This window comes from Musa acuminata, chromosome BXJ1-8, assembly GCF_036884655.1.
Source record: "Musa acuminata AAA Group cultivar baxijiao chromosome BXJ1-8, Cavendish_Baxijiao_AAA, whole genome shotgun sequence".
NCBI lineage: Eukaryota > Viridiplantae > Streptophyta > Magnoliopsida > Zingiberales > Musaceae > Musa > Musa acuminata.
This window is the reverse complement of record NC_088334.1, coordinates 8,699,791-8,713,437: the sequence shown is the minus strand read 5'-3', so window position 1 is coordinate 8,713,437 and position 13,647 is coordinate 8,699,791. Positions and strand designations below refer to the sequence as shown.

At 42.1% G+C, this 13,647-nt stretch overlaps 1 protein-coding gene across 2 annotated transcripts; it reads left to right on the top strand.

The window, feature by feature from the left end:
- Positions 1 to 3,422: 3,422 nt before the first annotated feature.
- LOC103993236 (uncharacterized) lies at positions 3,423 to 13,571 on the top strand. 2 transcript variants are annotated; one of them, XM_009413221.3, is made up of 15 exons: positions 3,423 to 3,793; positions 3,877 to 3,958; positions 7,487 to 8,011; positions 9,332 to 9,497; positions 9,594 to 9,746; positions 10,875 to 10,972; positions 11,147 to 11,238; positions 11,821 to 11,891; positions 11,977 to 12,112; positions 12,297 to 12,356; positions 12,439 to 12,521; positions 12,614 to 12,690; positions 12,960 to 13,030; positions 13,099 to 13,156; positions 13,246 to 13,571. In XM_009413221.3, the coding sequence occupies exons 1-15, from the start codon at positions 3,564 to 3,566 to the stop codon at positions 13,399 to 13,401; spliced, it is 2,058 nt and encodes a 685-aa protein (XP_009411496.2). In that variant the 5' UTR covers positions 3,423 to 3,563; the 3' UTR covers positions 13,402 to 13,571. The 2 variants fall into 2 exon arrangements, with proteins under 2 accessions (XP_009411496.2, XP_018686109.2); XM_018830564.2 differs by lacking the exon at positions 3,423 to 3,793 and having other exon boundaries at positions 7,449 to 8,011.
- Positions 13,572 to 13,647: the final 76 nt, after the last annotated feature.

Below are 13,647 nucleotides of genomic sequence, written 5' to 3'. Positions count from 1 at the left end.
AGCCGTCATACCACGCGTGGGCCGACCCTCTTAGAGTGGTAGGAAACGCTCTGCACATCAGGGCATCAGAGGTTCCGTATAGCGCCATTTGGACGTGAAAAGCAGCTACTGTTAGGATCAATAGCACTAAGAGGGGGGGGGGGGGTGGTGAATTAGTGCAGCGGAAATCTTTTAACGATAAAAAAACGTTTGAACGATAAAAACGATTTCGGTGTGAAAGCCGATTCTAATATTACTTTAACTTAAGATCAAGCGAGATGACATTGAAGTCAATCTATGAAAGCAGTTTGTAGTTATGATGAAAACCAGAATATAAGCGCAAACTGAAATACGACGTTCGTACGAAGAAACTGATTTACATCTAAATGCTGATTCGTAAATCACTTGATTAGGCGAGATGCAGTTTAAGCAAGGATATAAAGGCAGTTTGCAGTTATGATAGAAATCAAAATGTAAACGCAAACTGAAATATGATGATCGTACGAAAAAACAGATTTACGTCTAAACGCTGATTCGGAAAGTGCAAAGCTTGAAACCTGATCGTATATGCGCAGAAAGCAGTAAGCTTTAGAGGAGGTTTGCAGTAAAGATAATATGCTCAAAGTAAATGCAAACCGAGATTTAGAGTGGTTCGGTCAATCTTGACCTACTCCACTTTTGGCTTCCTCCACCGACGAGGTCACCGACGTCAACTAGAGGCCTTCCTTCAATAGGCGAAGGTCAACCACCCTTTTACAGTTTCACTCCTTTTGACGGGCTTAGGAGACAACCCTTACAGAATTTTCTCTCCTCTCTTTACAGCTTAGAACTTGGAAGAAAAGAGGAAGAAGAACTTTTGGCCTTTACAACAATTTTGAGCTCTAAAAATCATAGAACAAGATCAAGATTTCGGTGTATGTTCAGTGCTCTTTCAGTGCTGAATGGGTGGGGTATTTATAGGCCCCAACCCAGTTCAAATTTGGAGCTCAAAATTGTCAATTCTCGGAATTCCGGGATCAGGCGGTTGCACCTCCTGACTGGAGCGGTTGCACCGCCTGGCAGAGCTCGAAGACTGAGCCTCTGGGCGGTGCCACCTCCTGTCAGGGGCGGTTGCACCTCCTGCCAGAGCTCGAAGACCGAGCTCAGGCGGTGCAACCTCCTGACTGAGGCGGTTGCACCGCTCAGCCAGTGCTCGGAGACCGAGCCCAAGCGGTGCCACCTCTTGTCAGGGGAGGTTGCACTGCCTAGTCTCGCTCGGAGACTGAGCCCAAGCGATGCCACCGCCTGGCTGGAGCGGTTGCACCGCCCAGTCTCGCTCGGAGACTGAGCCCAGGCGGTGCAACCTCTTGCCTTGGGCGATTCAACCGCCTGGCAGAAATCAGGGTCCGAATGGGTTGATCCATTCGGCCCAATTTAGGTTTTTCAAGGGCCCAATTGTCCCAAGATTAAGTTAATGGGATCACTTCCCATTTCCAACTTAATCATTGTGCTAACTACGATATTCCCTAAGACATTTACTGCAATTTGCTCCGGTGCGTCAATCGTTTCTTCCGGCGAGCTTCTGGCGAACTTCCGTCGATCATCCGATGAACCCTCGGTGATGCTCCTGCGGACTTCCGGCAAACTCCTGGACTTGCGACGATCCACTTGGCGAGTTCCGATGAGCTTCTTTGGCAAGCTCATGGACTTCTCAGATTTGTTCCTGCAGAACCTCCGACGACTGTCCGAACTTCCGTCGAACTCTCGAACTCCCAACGTGATCATTGTCTTGACTCCAATGCAACTCCTGCTGCATGTCTTACTTTCATCGTAGTTAATCCTGCACACTTATCTCAACATATAGATTAGATAACAAATGACAATTGACTTCATCATTAAAATCCGAGATTCAACAGCTACATGGTCCGCTAGGTCAATGGAGCCATGGTAAGCGTCCAGAGGGGGGGATCTGGAAGTCCGAGGGGACTGTCAAGTCCCGTATCTCAGGTGAGAAGGGAGACCCTTGGTGTGCGTTCTCCCCGGGCTCTCCCTCGGACCTACGAACCTCGTTCTGCACCTCGTCGAGTCGCTGGCTGACGAAGCACAACTGGGCCCGTAGAGAGTCCGAGGAGAGTGCCTCAGGTTCCGGGCGACCGTTCGGGTTTGCCATCACTGGATCCCCGAGTGGGGCCGGTCGGACTCGAGGCGAAGTGGGGGGCTCTGGTAGTGTCACGTGGGCCCGAACGTGCGCCTCGCGTTGTCGCAGTGGTTCGATCACGGGCGGGTGCACCGGATGAGAAACGAGCAGGATAATGGTTTGCACCATTTCCATCAGAGCTCGGACTTGACGGGCGAGGTCTTGAAAGGCCTCGGGTGACACAGGCGACGACAAGCCCGGGTCGTTGAATATTTACCAATATCGTTCGGAGGTCATGGTGGGGTGTTCGTCACGATGACCTCCGTGCGGGGGATGTTCCCTCGAGGCTTCGGTCGGGTGTGACCTCTCAGCCGTGGGCTCATCTGAGCCGCTTGGGTGATCACCCGACATTCCGGGCCCTTCCTCTAGCGCTAAGCTGTTGTGGGAAACAACTTTGAGAGCCGTGGCCTCGGGGCCGATGCGGCTCGATTCGGGTCCGGACATCGGGGATCTCTCCGAGGCGTGCCTCGAGCCCGCGGGGTCGGTCCGGTGCGATGGTCCGGTCGAGACGGGGTCGCCGTGTCCTCCGGGCGAGAACTCCTCGTTCGCGCGTCCGACGGGGACCCTCGGCTTCGCACCTGCACAAAGGTCGGGCTGGGGCGCTCGGCCTGACCCCTCCGACGATCATGTTAGTAGAAGATATGGAGAGGGTTTCAGAAGAAGAGGTGTTTGTGTGTGTGACTCCCCCCCCCCCTTTCTTTGATGAACGAGAGGGTATTTATAGGGAAGCTTACTGTTGTTTGATGTGCCCGCCTACAGGAGGCAGGATGATAACGTCTGACATGGACACTAGCGTGGCGTGAAGAACTGCGCCTGAGTAGGCGTTAATGCGCCTCGACCAGTGTTCCGGTTCGATTGACTAAGCATAGTCACGCTGATCGAGGCGTGAGGCGTCGACTGACGTCAGCCGAGTCTTATCATAATTACTATCCTTATCATAACTCAAACATACATTTAACGTTATTATATAATGGTGAGATCAGAAATGTTGTCTTCGCTCCTATCCAACAAAATAATTGAAATTATATATTCAGTCGGGATCTTTGGTTATTATAAATTAAGCTTGAAATTCATGAAAAGACGGATGTAATTTTGGTCAACCACAAATGTGATCATATAATCTTGTTTTGTCTATATCTCTCCACTATTAACCGTCATGATCTTATTATTTCGTATTTGCATATTAATTAATTAATTTATTTTCTTGACACCCAAAAATAAACGCTAAGAGGCGACAAAGCTGACGTGTGATGCGATCGGAGAACGGTATAAGCAAGGGGGACAAGAAGAGGTGCGTTATGGTCCGGCATCTATTGCCACCCAGTCTCCTTCCGAGACCGCGCCGCCCCGGTTGATCGCCATCGCCACCAGCGAGATCAAGAACTTGCACGGCGGGGCCCCGGCCGCGATGGCCCCGTCGTTGCTGAACCCGACGCATCGGTACGCGGCGGGCGCTTTGCTGGCCCTCGCCCTCCGCCAGGCCCAGATCCACCAGACCCGCCCCCTCGGCTACGACGACCCCGACCCCGACGCACAGGGCCGCTGCAGCACCGGAAGCGCCACCAGCAGCGAGGGCAATGGCGACGACCCCGAGCTCTGGACCCACGAGTCGTGCGGCCTTCTCCGCCCCGTCTTCAGGTCCCCCTCCCGTTCTCTCCTCTCCTTCCTTTCGAAAAACCGTTTCCGAGTCTTTCTTTATTCTTTCTTCTTTGGGGAAATAGGTTCTTGGATATCGACCACAAGGCCTGGTCGGGCTTGGAGGAGACTGCAGCGTCCTCCATGGCCAAGCATCACATAGGAGCGGTACGCTCGATTTCCTTTTGACTCCGTTGATTGTTTTCTTGGTCGAATTGCTTTCTTTATGGGCGATCGTCGTGATAATCGTAGAAACTGCTTATTAGCTTGCACTACTTGTGAGTTGTGATGGTAAGTCTAGCAAGAATGGTCGGACATGCTTTCTCTGTGGGCGATCTAGTGATTATGGGAGAATCTGCTTAATCTTGCCCTAGTTTCTGGTTCTTGTGACTCGTGAAGGTAATGATCGTCCGGGAGGGTCCAACTTGTTTGCTCTGTAGGTGGTCATGGTGATAATGGAAGAATATGTGTTAGCTTGCCTGCCCCAATCTTTGGTACTTGTAAGTTGTGATGGTAATGATAGCCAAAAATTGTCCGACTTCGTTTCTCTCTGGGCTGTCATGGTGATAATGTAAGAATCTGTGTCAAGACCTGTAATGGTAGCCAAGAAGGGTCTGACTTGCTTTCTTTATAGGCTATCTTAACCATATTGTAAGAATACGGGTGTGACCGTTCACTAGTTTTTAGTCCTCACAAGTTGTGTTGGCAATGGGATAGCCTAGGAGGGTCCAACTTGCTTTCTCTGTAGGTACCCATGGCGATAATGCAAAGTTCCTCTTGTTAGATTGCCATAGTTTTTGGTTTTCGTGAGCTCTGATTGTATTGGGGTGAGAAAGAAAGGTAACTTGGTTTCTTTGTAGGAAGTTGTGGTGATAATGCAAGAATCTGCTTGTTGGCTTGCCTTAGTTTTTTAATTATTGTGTGTCGTGGTTGTAATGGTAACTGAGAATGGCCCAAAGAAGCTTTTCAAGGGTTGTTGTTGTGTGTTGTTTTGTGCTTAGTGACTATAGTGGTATGGTTGGTTCAATTTATGAACCGTTACAAAGATTTGGTACTTTTTATCATAAGTTTCTTTCTTTTTCTGCATATACCAATTGTTTCTTTATGGGTGATGTCTTCAAGGAGTTTGATTGTTTGTTTATTCGAGAAGAAAATTTCAGATCTTTATGAACTGCATGAGATGAGTCATCAAGAACATGGTTATCAGAACTGGAACGAACCGGTTGGATTGGAAAAACCAGGAACCGGACCATTCATTAGTCCGATTCAATTGTTGGATCGGATGTGTTCAAAGACCGGAATGAACCGACTGACCCAATCGGTTTTTGATTAATCGCATGAACCGGCCGAGGTAGAAAAAACCAAACAAGTCTTGTAATATAACAAAAAATTACTTAAATATCCTTGACTTAAATCTTTTTTATTATTTGTTTAAGAGGCCATTTATGCCAATCATGAAATTAGGGTTTATGTGAGAAATAATTTAAAGCCGATCCGACCTCCAATATTTATGTTTTCTACAATGTTGGTTTATATCATGATTCGTCTTATTAGTCTGTACTGGTGTACCGACCAGCTATCAGTACGATACGTACCGAGTTGTATCGAGTCATATCGAATGTAACCGACACAAGATACATGAGTGCATACCGATGTATTGCCTGTACCGGTCCTCTGTCAGACCGGCACGTACTACCCGTACTGAGTGGTACACTACGGTACGGCAAACCTTGGTTGATATTATCATTTTCATTATTTTCTATACAAATTTCTTTTTTAATTAATTTTAATGTTATATATTTTTACTGTATATAATTTTAAATTATTAATATTAAAAAAAAATTAATTAAGCATGTGGTCCAAGTAATGGAACCACCGGATCGGCTAGTGACCCCAGGCTTGACCGAATGGCTTCTCGATGCGGTTATGATAACTATGATCAGGAGCCTCCTTAGCTAACAAACATGCTGCCGTATTATTACCCGTCTTCACATGACGAGACTAAGCTAACTGAACATGTTAATAAAAAGTATGAAGATAACCGAACCTTATGTTTGACAAAGCATGCACAGATGCTTTGCCAACCTTTCAGATAAGGTTGTCAAAGCATCATGACAAATCTGTCGCACAAATTTTTTACTTGGGGGAACTTGTATTTTATTAATTATACTTCAGAGATCGTTTCCTGAAGCCCTTGATGAACAACCTGCTCCTCAATTAGCCTATCTTCTTGGAAAGTGATGTGATGGCTGAAGTTAATTTAATAGATCATCACTCAAAAAGTGCCCGTCAATATCATCATCCAGCTTTCTGCTTGAATTTTAAGAATTTTCTGCCCTTGTACTTAGTGAAGAATCTCCTGTCAGTATATTTAAGTGCATTTAACACAAATGACAGAGTAGAAACTGGAGATTGGACTCTAAACCCTTTCAAATTGTGTAACCATGGATCAAGCCGATTTTAGTACTAGTTCTGTTAATACTCTCTGCATTTGTAACCCTTCTCAAGAAGCCCTTTAACGTAAATAATGCATATTGAAGAGTAACTTTAGCAACTGCATCAGTATTCCAAAAATAGTCTTAGGATAGTACTCACCGTCAAAGAGTGAGAGAATTTGATCTGCTTAGTAAAAATTGCAGAATTAAAGGCACACAAATTTTTTGTGGCTTAACTCTCCCATATTCTTAGGAGAACACAATGTATTCTATTTCACCATGCAGGTCCCTCAGGATTCTTGCTTTTTGCTTACTGTACCTGCCTATGCAGCATTCACTTTCTTCTTGCAGATTGGTAGGTAACGGGAATCAGATCATTAATTGGTAGGAAGTGCCTGTATGACTGCATTCAACACTTTTTAACAAAAAATAGTCTCTTTGCTTGTAGGTGTAAGATTATGTATGTTCACTCTCCCTAGACCTCAACTTGGCTAGAGTCTTGTGTACTGTTGTTGCACAGGCTACCTAATTTGTCTTTCCATAATTCAGAAGATTAATATGATGAATTTTGTCTGATCATTTTGTGTTCTACTGTTATAATTATATTTACAGTTAATTACATCCTTAAATCCTTGAACAACAGATGTTGAAAAGATACCTGCACTCGGTGCTCTTTATTTTGGGACCTTGGAAAGGTTGGGGTTTGCTTCAATTTTGCATGAGGCACAGCAGATATTACATAAAGCATGCACTTTTTCCAAAGATCAATTTCTGCTGATCTCATTACTTCTCATTACAATTTCTAACAGGAGTATGTGCTTGATTCTATTCAATTATTCTTTGGGCAGCCTTAACTTGGAGATTTTTGTAACAAAACAGACCTTTAGATCAATGATAAGAACAGTTAATTGTGAACTTTAATATAAAGTACACTGGGATTTTTTAAACACTCAGTTTTATACTTTATCTCTTTGGTAACTGGTGATGGTGGAGAATTGAATCGAACTGCTTTATAGTCAAAAGAAAGACTGTTACTGCCTATTTTTCTTACTGAATCTGCATGAAAGAGTTATTTTCATCTTGCTGTTCAATAATTAGATCTTAAATCATAGCTCCCATAGGTACATGATATATCAGGTTAGATTCTTTGAAATTCTATGCATACCAACAGAATATCAATGCTTGTTGAGTTGTTATTACTAAATTGTCTTTTTCTTCTTCAGATCTCCCATGACTTGTGGTTTTGCTCATTACATTGCAGTACCTGAGAATAATATTTGAAGAAGACAGTGAAAGTTCTTCAGAGAAGTATGAGCAAGAACTAACTTTGGCCGAAGCGGTTGATGCTATGGCAGTGAGCTTAGAAGCTGCCTGTTCTTCAGGTGGGACATCCGAGGAGCATCACAATTATGATAAGGAATATCATGATAGAGCTATGACACCCAAGGAGACACATCACAATCGTGATCAGGAATATCATGATAGAGCTACATTGGGTTCGTCCAGTGGGAGCTTTGATGGGATATCAGAAACTTCTCAGACTTTGGAAGGGAGAAATTCCAAGGTGTCATTCAAAGTGGAGAATGGTGAAACAACAATCATACAAGACACTCCTTATTATCGTCAGCGGAGAATGGTATTGCTATATGAGCTTCTTTCAGCATGTGTGGCTGATACACCTCAAGACAACAAAAAAGTTTCTCAGTTTCGAAAGGGCTATGATGCTCGACATCGTGTTGCCCTACGGTTGCTAGCAACATGGCTTGATGTCAAGTGGATCAAAGTGGTTTGTCTATAAACATTCTCTTGATTTGATCATTCTTTTTAAAGTTCAATAATGAATCACATAAAATAATAACCTCGTATTAGGTAATATGTTGTTTCATGTGTTACTGTTACATAAGAATGATATCTATTAGTTCATGGCAGCATAAGAATGTTGAATCTTGCATACAATCAAAATTTTCCATATCTAGATATAGACAACGCATGCTGAAATCACACTATAACATCTAACATGACATGCTTCTAAATGTGTTTCATTGTTTTTGGTACTAAACGAGGATCCGGCTTTAGCTAAATGTCAGATGACATTGACTAATGCTTTGTAAGGTTATGAATTACTTGCTGGGCCTTAAAAGTACTTTGATTGCTTTCTTGCCAAATTCTTACAGCTAGGTTCATCTTGTGACATGGAGAGAGCAAACTGACACTTGACACTAAGTTACCATGAAAACCCCTGAACATTTTATGCAATGCTAGAATCTTCTGTTTCAAAAAGGATAAAACGCATATCCATGATCAAGCACACTTCTCAGAGAAATGGGTATATTTTATCAGCCTAATAGATATATGAGATCTCTTAGAGAAGTGGATTTGATTGATCATGATGCACTTTAGGCTATTATATGTCCAGCTTCAATGGGGTGACAGAACATTTAGAAATATCGATCTACTGCTTGCATATTTATTCAAGAGCAACAATTAAATAGTTGTGTTTTCTAGTTTGAGTACGACATCCGAGCAATAGTGTTCAGGCAATGAGACTGAACAAGATGGCAGCAAGATGAGCAACTGACCTCTATAAGTATCATAGAAGTTGCTGAATTTTAAGATGGACATCCGAGGAACTTGCTATAACTATTCCAGGTCAACAAGTCTTGCCAGTAAATTTTTTGATGAGGTGCATTGAATTAGTCAGGGTTTTTAGGTTAATGAATAGATTGAATTAGTTTGCGGCAAGGGCTTTCTTGCACTTATCTCTGTTTTCATTTTTATTTCTTTTGCTGTGATAATGAAAGAGGCAGTTCCTTTTTATTTTATATGCAATCTTTCATTTTTTAATCAACTGTCCAACTGATTGTTATTAGTAACTAATGGCCTTTATAAATGTTTAGTTGTGGACATTCATATTGTAATTAATTATTGCTTGCAGAATGCAGTTCATTTTCTAGCAAGAGCAGTTAACTTCTCTAGATTCCCTCCATGATTTTAGAAAGACCAGTTGAGAATATAAATGTACTTAAGGAAGATCAGGCTTTTGCCAAACCATTGCACAATTAATTCAGAGCTCTAAATTTTTATGATTTAAAATTTATATTTATAGGAAGCTATGGAGATCATGGTCGCTTGCTCTGCAATGGCTGCAGCTAAAGAGGAAGTCCAATCCCAAGAAAGTGAATCTACAAAGAGTAAATGGTCTAAATGGAAGCGTGGTGGCATCATAGGTGCAGCTGCATTGACTGGAGGAGCCTTGTTGGCTATAACTGGAGGTATGTTTTGACCAAATATTTGGAAATAAATGGCATACTTATGATGATAAAACTTACACATAAATTTCATGAACCGTTTTCTTCACCAATCAACAGGTTTAGCTGCTCCAGCAATAGCTGCAGGGTTTAGTGCTTTAGCTCCCACATTAGGGACACTTGTCCCTATTGTTGGAGCAAGTGGATTTGCAGCCATAGCTAGTGCTGCTGGATCGGTGGCTGGTTCTGTAGCTGTTGCTGCATCCTTTGGAGGTGAACATTTAACTTTATTTCTTCTTGTCTCTTACATGTTTAATTTTTAACAAGCACCATATATAACATTAACACAAATTGTAACATTGAAGTGCCAAACTTCATGGTGCCACTTTAACCTTCTTTTCCTCGAAACTTGACTTCCTTCGTAATTTCTTCTTGAATGTATCTTTTGGGATAATCACACCTTAGATGAGTGAAATCTCATTTCACTGTAATTTGAGTGAAAATCTTCTAGAGGTGAGGAAGAGTTACTAAAATCATCCTTGGCGAACACATATTCCAGTAGTGCTTCTTGGTTATTCCACTCAACAGTAAGAAAAGGATTAGGTGGATTCCTTATTATGATAGCTTTAGATGGACAGAAGGTTAGCTTGGTTGAAGTGGGGAAACATGTAGAAGAGTGTGTGGATCTTAAGCAAGGTTTTAAAGAACTGGTTGTACTGATTGGTGTCGATTGATATTTGTCGGTTTGATGGCCAATTGACACGTGGACCGGATCCATCGGTAAAGTAACTGGTACCAAGATGAACCTGGCAGTCAGCCTAATGCTTGATACCAATACCAGTGCCCCTTCTTTCTCTCTTTTTTAAACCCTTCAGTAGCTATTGACTGCTCCTTTAATTCTTTTCCCCACCTCTATCTATTCTTCTGCACCTTCATCTCTCTTTTCTTCTCTCTCTCCTGCACCTCCTTCACTGTCTTCACCTTTGCCTTTGCATCCACCTTGGTTGCGTCACCAAGGGTGTCATCTTCCTCGGTCAGTGATGCCTAGCTTTGGTTTTGGATCAAATGCACTGTCCTCTTTCACATACGCCACCCCTTGCTCCTTAGCATCATCTCCATCGATAAGATTGTGGGCTTTGCCATCATCTCCACTGTCCCTCTGTAGTCACCAGAGTAAAAATGTTCGCCATTGATATCATCTGATGTGAATCTCCGTCCTCTTCTGCTTCCTCCTCCTCCTCTTCTCTCTCTCTCTCTCTCTCTCTTGCTGTGACCCAAATTGCACCATCCCATTTCTATTATTGTTTGTTTATCCCTACCCCTGTGTATTTTAATTTCTTTGAAGGTTTCCTCTGGAAGTTATCAGAGACTAAATTGATGTCCTCATTTTGCAAAGCATAGCTGCTGGAGCTGGACTAACAGGAAGCAAAATGGCTAGAAGAATTGGAGGTATTGAAGAATTTGATTTTAAGCAAATTGGAGAAAACCATAATCAGGGTGTGAGTGTTCTCCCTTTCACAGTTTAATGTCAAATTATGAAAAGAAGTCATCTTATTTGCATGATTTAAATTGTATGCTGTTAAGTGCAAAAGGTAGCTATAATAGATCATGCTGGACGCATTGAAAGTCTTATACTACTGTATAACTGAATGTCAACGTTTATTATTTATCAGCGCCTAGGAGTTGGTATCTTTGTATCTGGATTTGTTTTCCAAGAGGAAGATTTTGTAAGGCCTTGGGAAGGACCAAAAGATAACTTGGAGAGGTACGTGCATTCTCTTTGATACCTGTGCCACCACAATGTTCTTCTCAGGACTGCTCCATTTAGTGCATTTTTTGGTTTGTCAACTTACATGGACCGGAGATTTTTGTATTTCACAGGACATTGCTATGATAGATCATTGCTAGTGTAATTTCGCATAGATTCATGTGCCACATGCACATACATTGCTGCTTGGTGGTAACTTTATACCCGGATTCTAGCTGGTTAGGATCTTGGTGTTTGGATTTAAGTGAGTCCAATCACCTCTTAGATCCACACCTAAGAATTTGATACTGTAGACATTATCCATTGATCCTGGTTTACACCCTTTAGGGTTGTCCTGCAAAAAAAAAAAAAAAACATGATGTAAATAACATCAATAATATTCATTTTTGGAAGAATTAGTGGATTGGCAAGTGGGCTTCAGATTTCATAATTATGTGTCTGTACTAGTATTTATTTATGATGTCCTTTTGGCTGGAAGCATGCTGTGAAATTTTCTATTTCAGAAAAAAATCACTAATATGTGTAATAGGCAATGCATTTCTGTATTTTATTTGTAATAGGATATCATTAAAATTACAGATATGTCCTCCAATGGGAATCTAAGAACTTGATCTCTCTGAGCACTGCAATCCAGGACTGGCTTACATCAAGTACTTGTTTGAACTTGATATAGTTATATTGGTTGTTATTGCATCCCGTGTGTTTCTCGATCATTTCTCTTTACTTTATATATAGGGCTGGCAATGGGGTTGATGAAACAAGGTGCGATGATGACTGTGCTAAGCACTCTTATAACTGCACTAGCATGGCCTGCTACCTTAATTGCCGCTACAGATTTTATTGATAGCAAGTGGTCAATTGCTATTGACAGGTACAGCTCAAGATTTTGGATGATGCTCCATGCAGTAATAACTTGCCTGAACTTGAATACAATACAAAATATCGAAGAGACAGAATTTGACTTTATAATATTTTTTTGTTGTGTGTTGTTTACATTATATGGGCAGATTGTGTGCAACCCACCATCGCAATTAACTCATTTGGGCTTGTTTTAGGTCAGATAAGGCGGGAAAGCTCCTGGCGGAAGTGTTATTAAAAGGATTGCAGGGAAATAGGCAAGCTTGGAACTTGTTTCTCAACCCAGTTTCCGCCTAAGTTGAATCAACTGATGAATATCTTTGCTACCCGATTTTCCAGGCCAGTCACACTAATTGGCTTTTCGCTAGGAGCCCGTGTTATATACAAGTGCTTGCAGGCATTGGCAGTTTCAGGGGATAATGGTATGTTGAGGCTTTTTTGCGCCTTTTTCTTATTTCCACTGTCTGCTGTGTAATGTTTCAATAGTATGTCTGATCCACTCCTGACTTGTCAGAGGGACTTGTAGAAAGAGTTGTACTCCTCGGTGCACCTCTGTCGGTCAAAGGTGAGCAGTGGGATATCGCGAGAAAGGTGAGCAGTGTGACCATCATCACTACATGTTTTGTTTCTTTCTTGTATGTTGATTAGGAAGAATCTTTTTTGTTTCTGTTGGTTACTACCGAGTTTTTTATAAAATTGTTGGTCTGCAAGCTTAGAAATGATATTTTAGCATTTGTATATAACAAAAATTTTGGTTTCTGCATATATGAAGAATAGTTGCGAGTCCAAAAAAAAAGGGTCTATAAATGTGTATATTTAACAGGTTGTGATAGCGCACTTCTTTGTGCTTTTGGTTGCAGATAGTTGCGGGGAGATTTATAAATGTATATTCGACGAATGACTGGATACTCGGAGTGGCTTTTCGTGCAAGGTAATTTATATATATTTAAAATGTGCATTGATGCTGTGCAAATCTTTGATACTCTCTGCTGCCTGCAGTTTGTTCTCGCAGGGCTTGGCCGGAATACAACCCATTGATATTCCCGGAGTTGAAAATGTAAATATTGTTCTTCATCATCATCATCATCATCATCATCATCATCATCATCATGCTTCTTTCTTTTCCGCCCTAATTTTCATTTTCAGATCGACGCGACCGACTACATTGACGGGCACTCATCTTATCTTTGGACTTCGCGGCGCATTTTGGAGCAACTGGAACTTGATGCTTACTTTCCCGTTTTCTCCCACCTTCCCGTCAACAACCCCGATGGGCAGGGAATCCAGACCAAGGGTGATTAGGCTTCGTGAATTACGCTGACGGCTTGTGAATAAGAAGATTCCACAAAGGACTTTACATAAACTGCTTTTATAGGATTTAATATTTATAAAGATTATAGAATCAAATATCAAAAAATTACATTCATTTAAATGTTGAATATTTTACTTGAGCACAAGATGAGTTATTTTTCTGTTTGGAGTATGCCCTTTTTCTTTTTCTGCTTAAGTAGACGGCCAACTGCACTCGGAACTTTTTTGCTGTGCACC

Bases quoted from the DNA above. Each gene is read 5' to 3' on its own strand.
- LOC103993236 (XM_009413221.3), top strand. From the start codon at position 3,564: ATGGCCCCGTCGTTGCTGAACCCGACGCATCGGTACGCGGCGGGCGCT. The intron at 9,498-9,593 runs GTATGTTTTGAC...ACCAATCAACAG, and splicing joins CTTGTTGGCTATAACTGGAG to GTTTAGCTGCTCCAGCAATA. The intron at 13,157-13,245 runs GTAAATATTGTT...TTTCATTTTCAG, and splicing joins ATATTCCCGGAGTTGAAAAT to ATCGACGCGACCGACTACAT.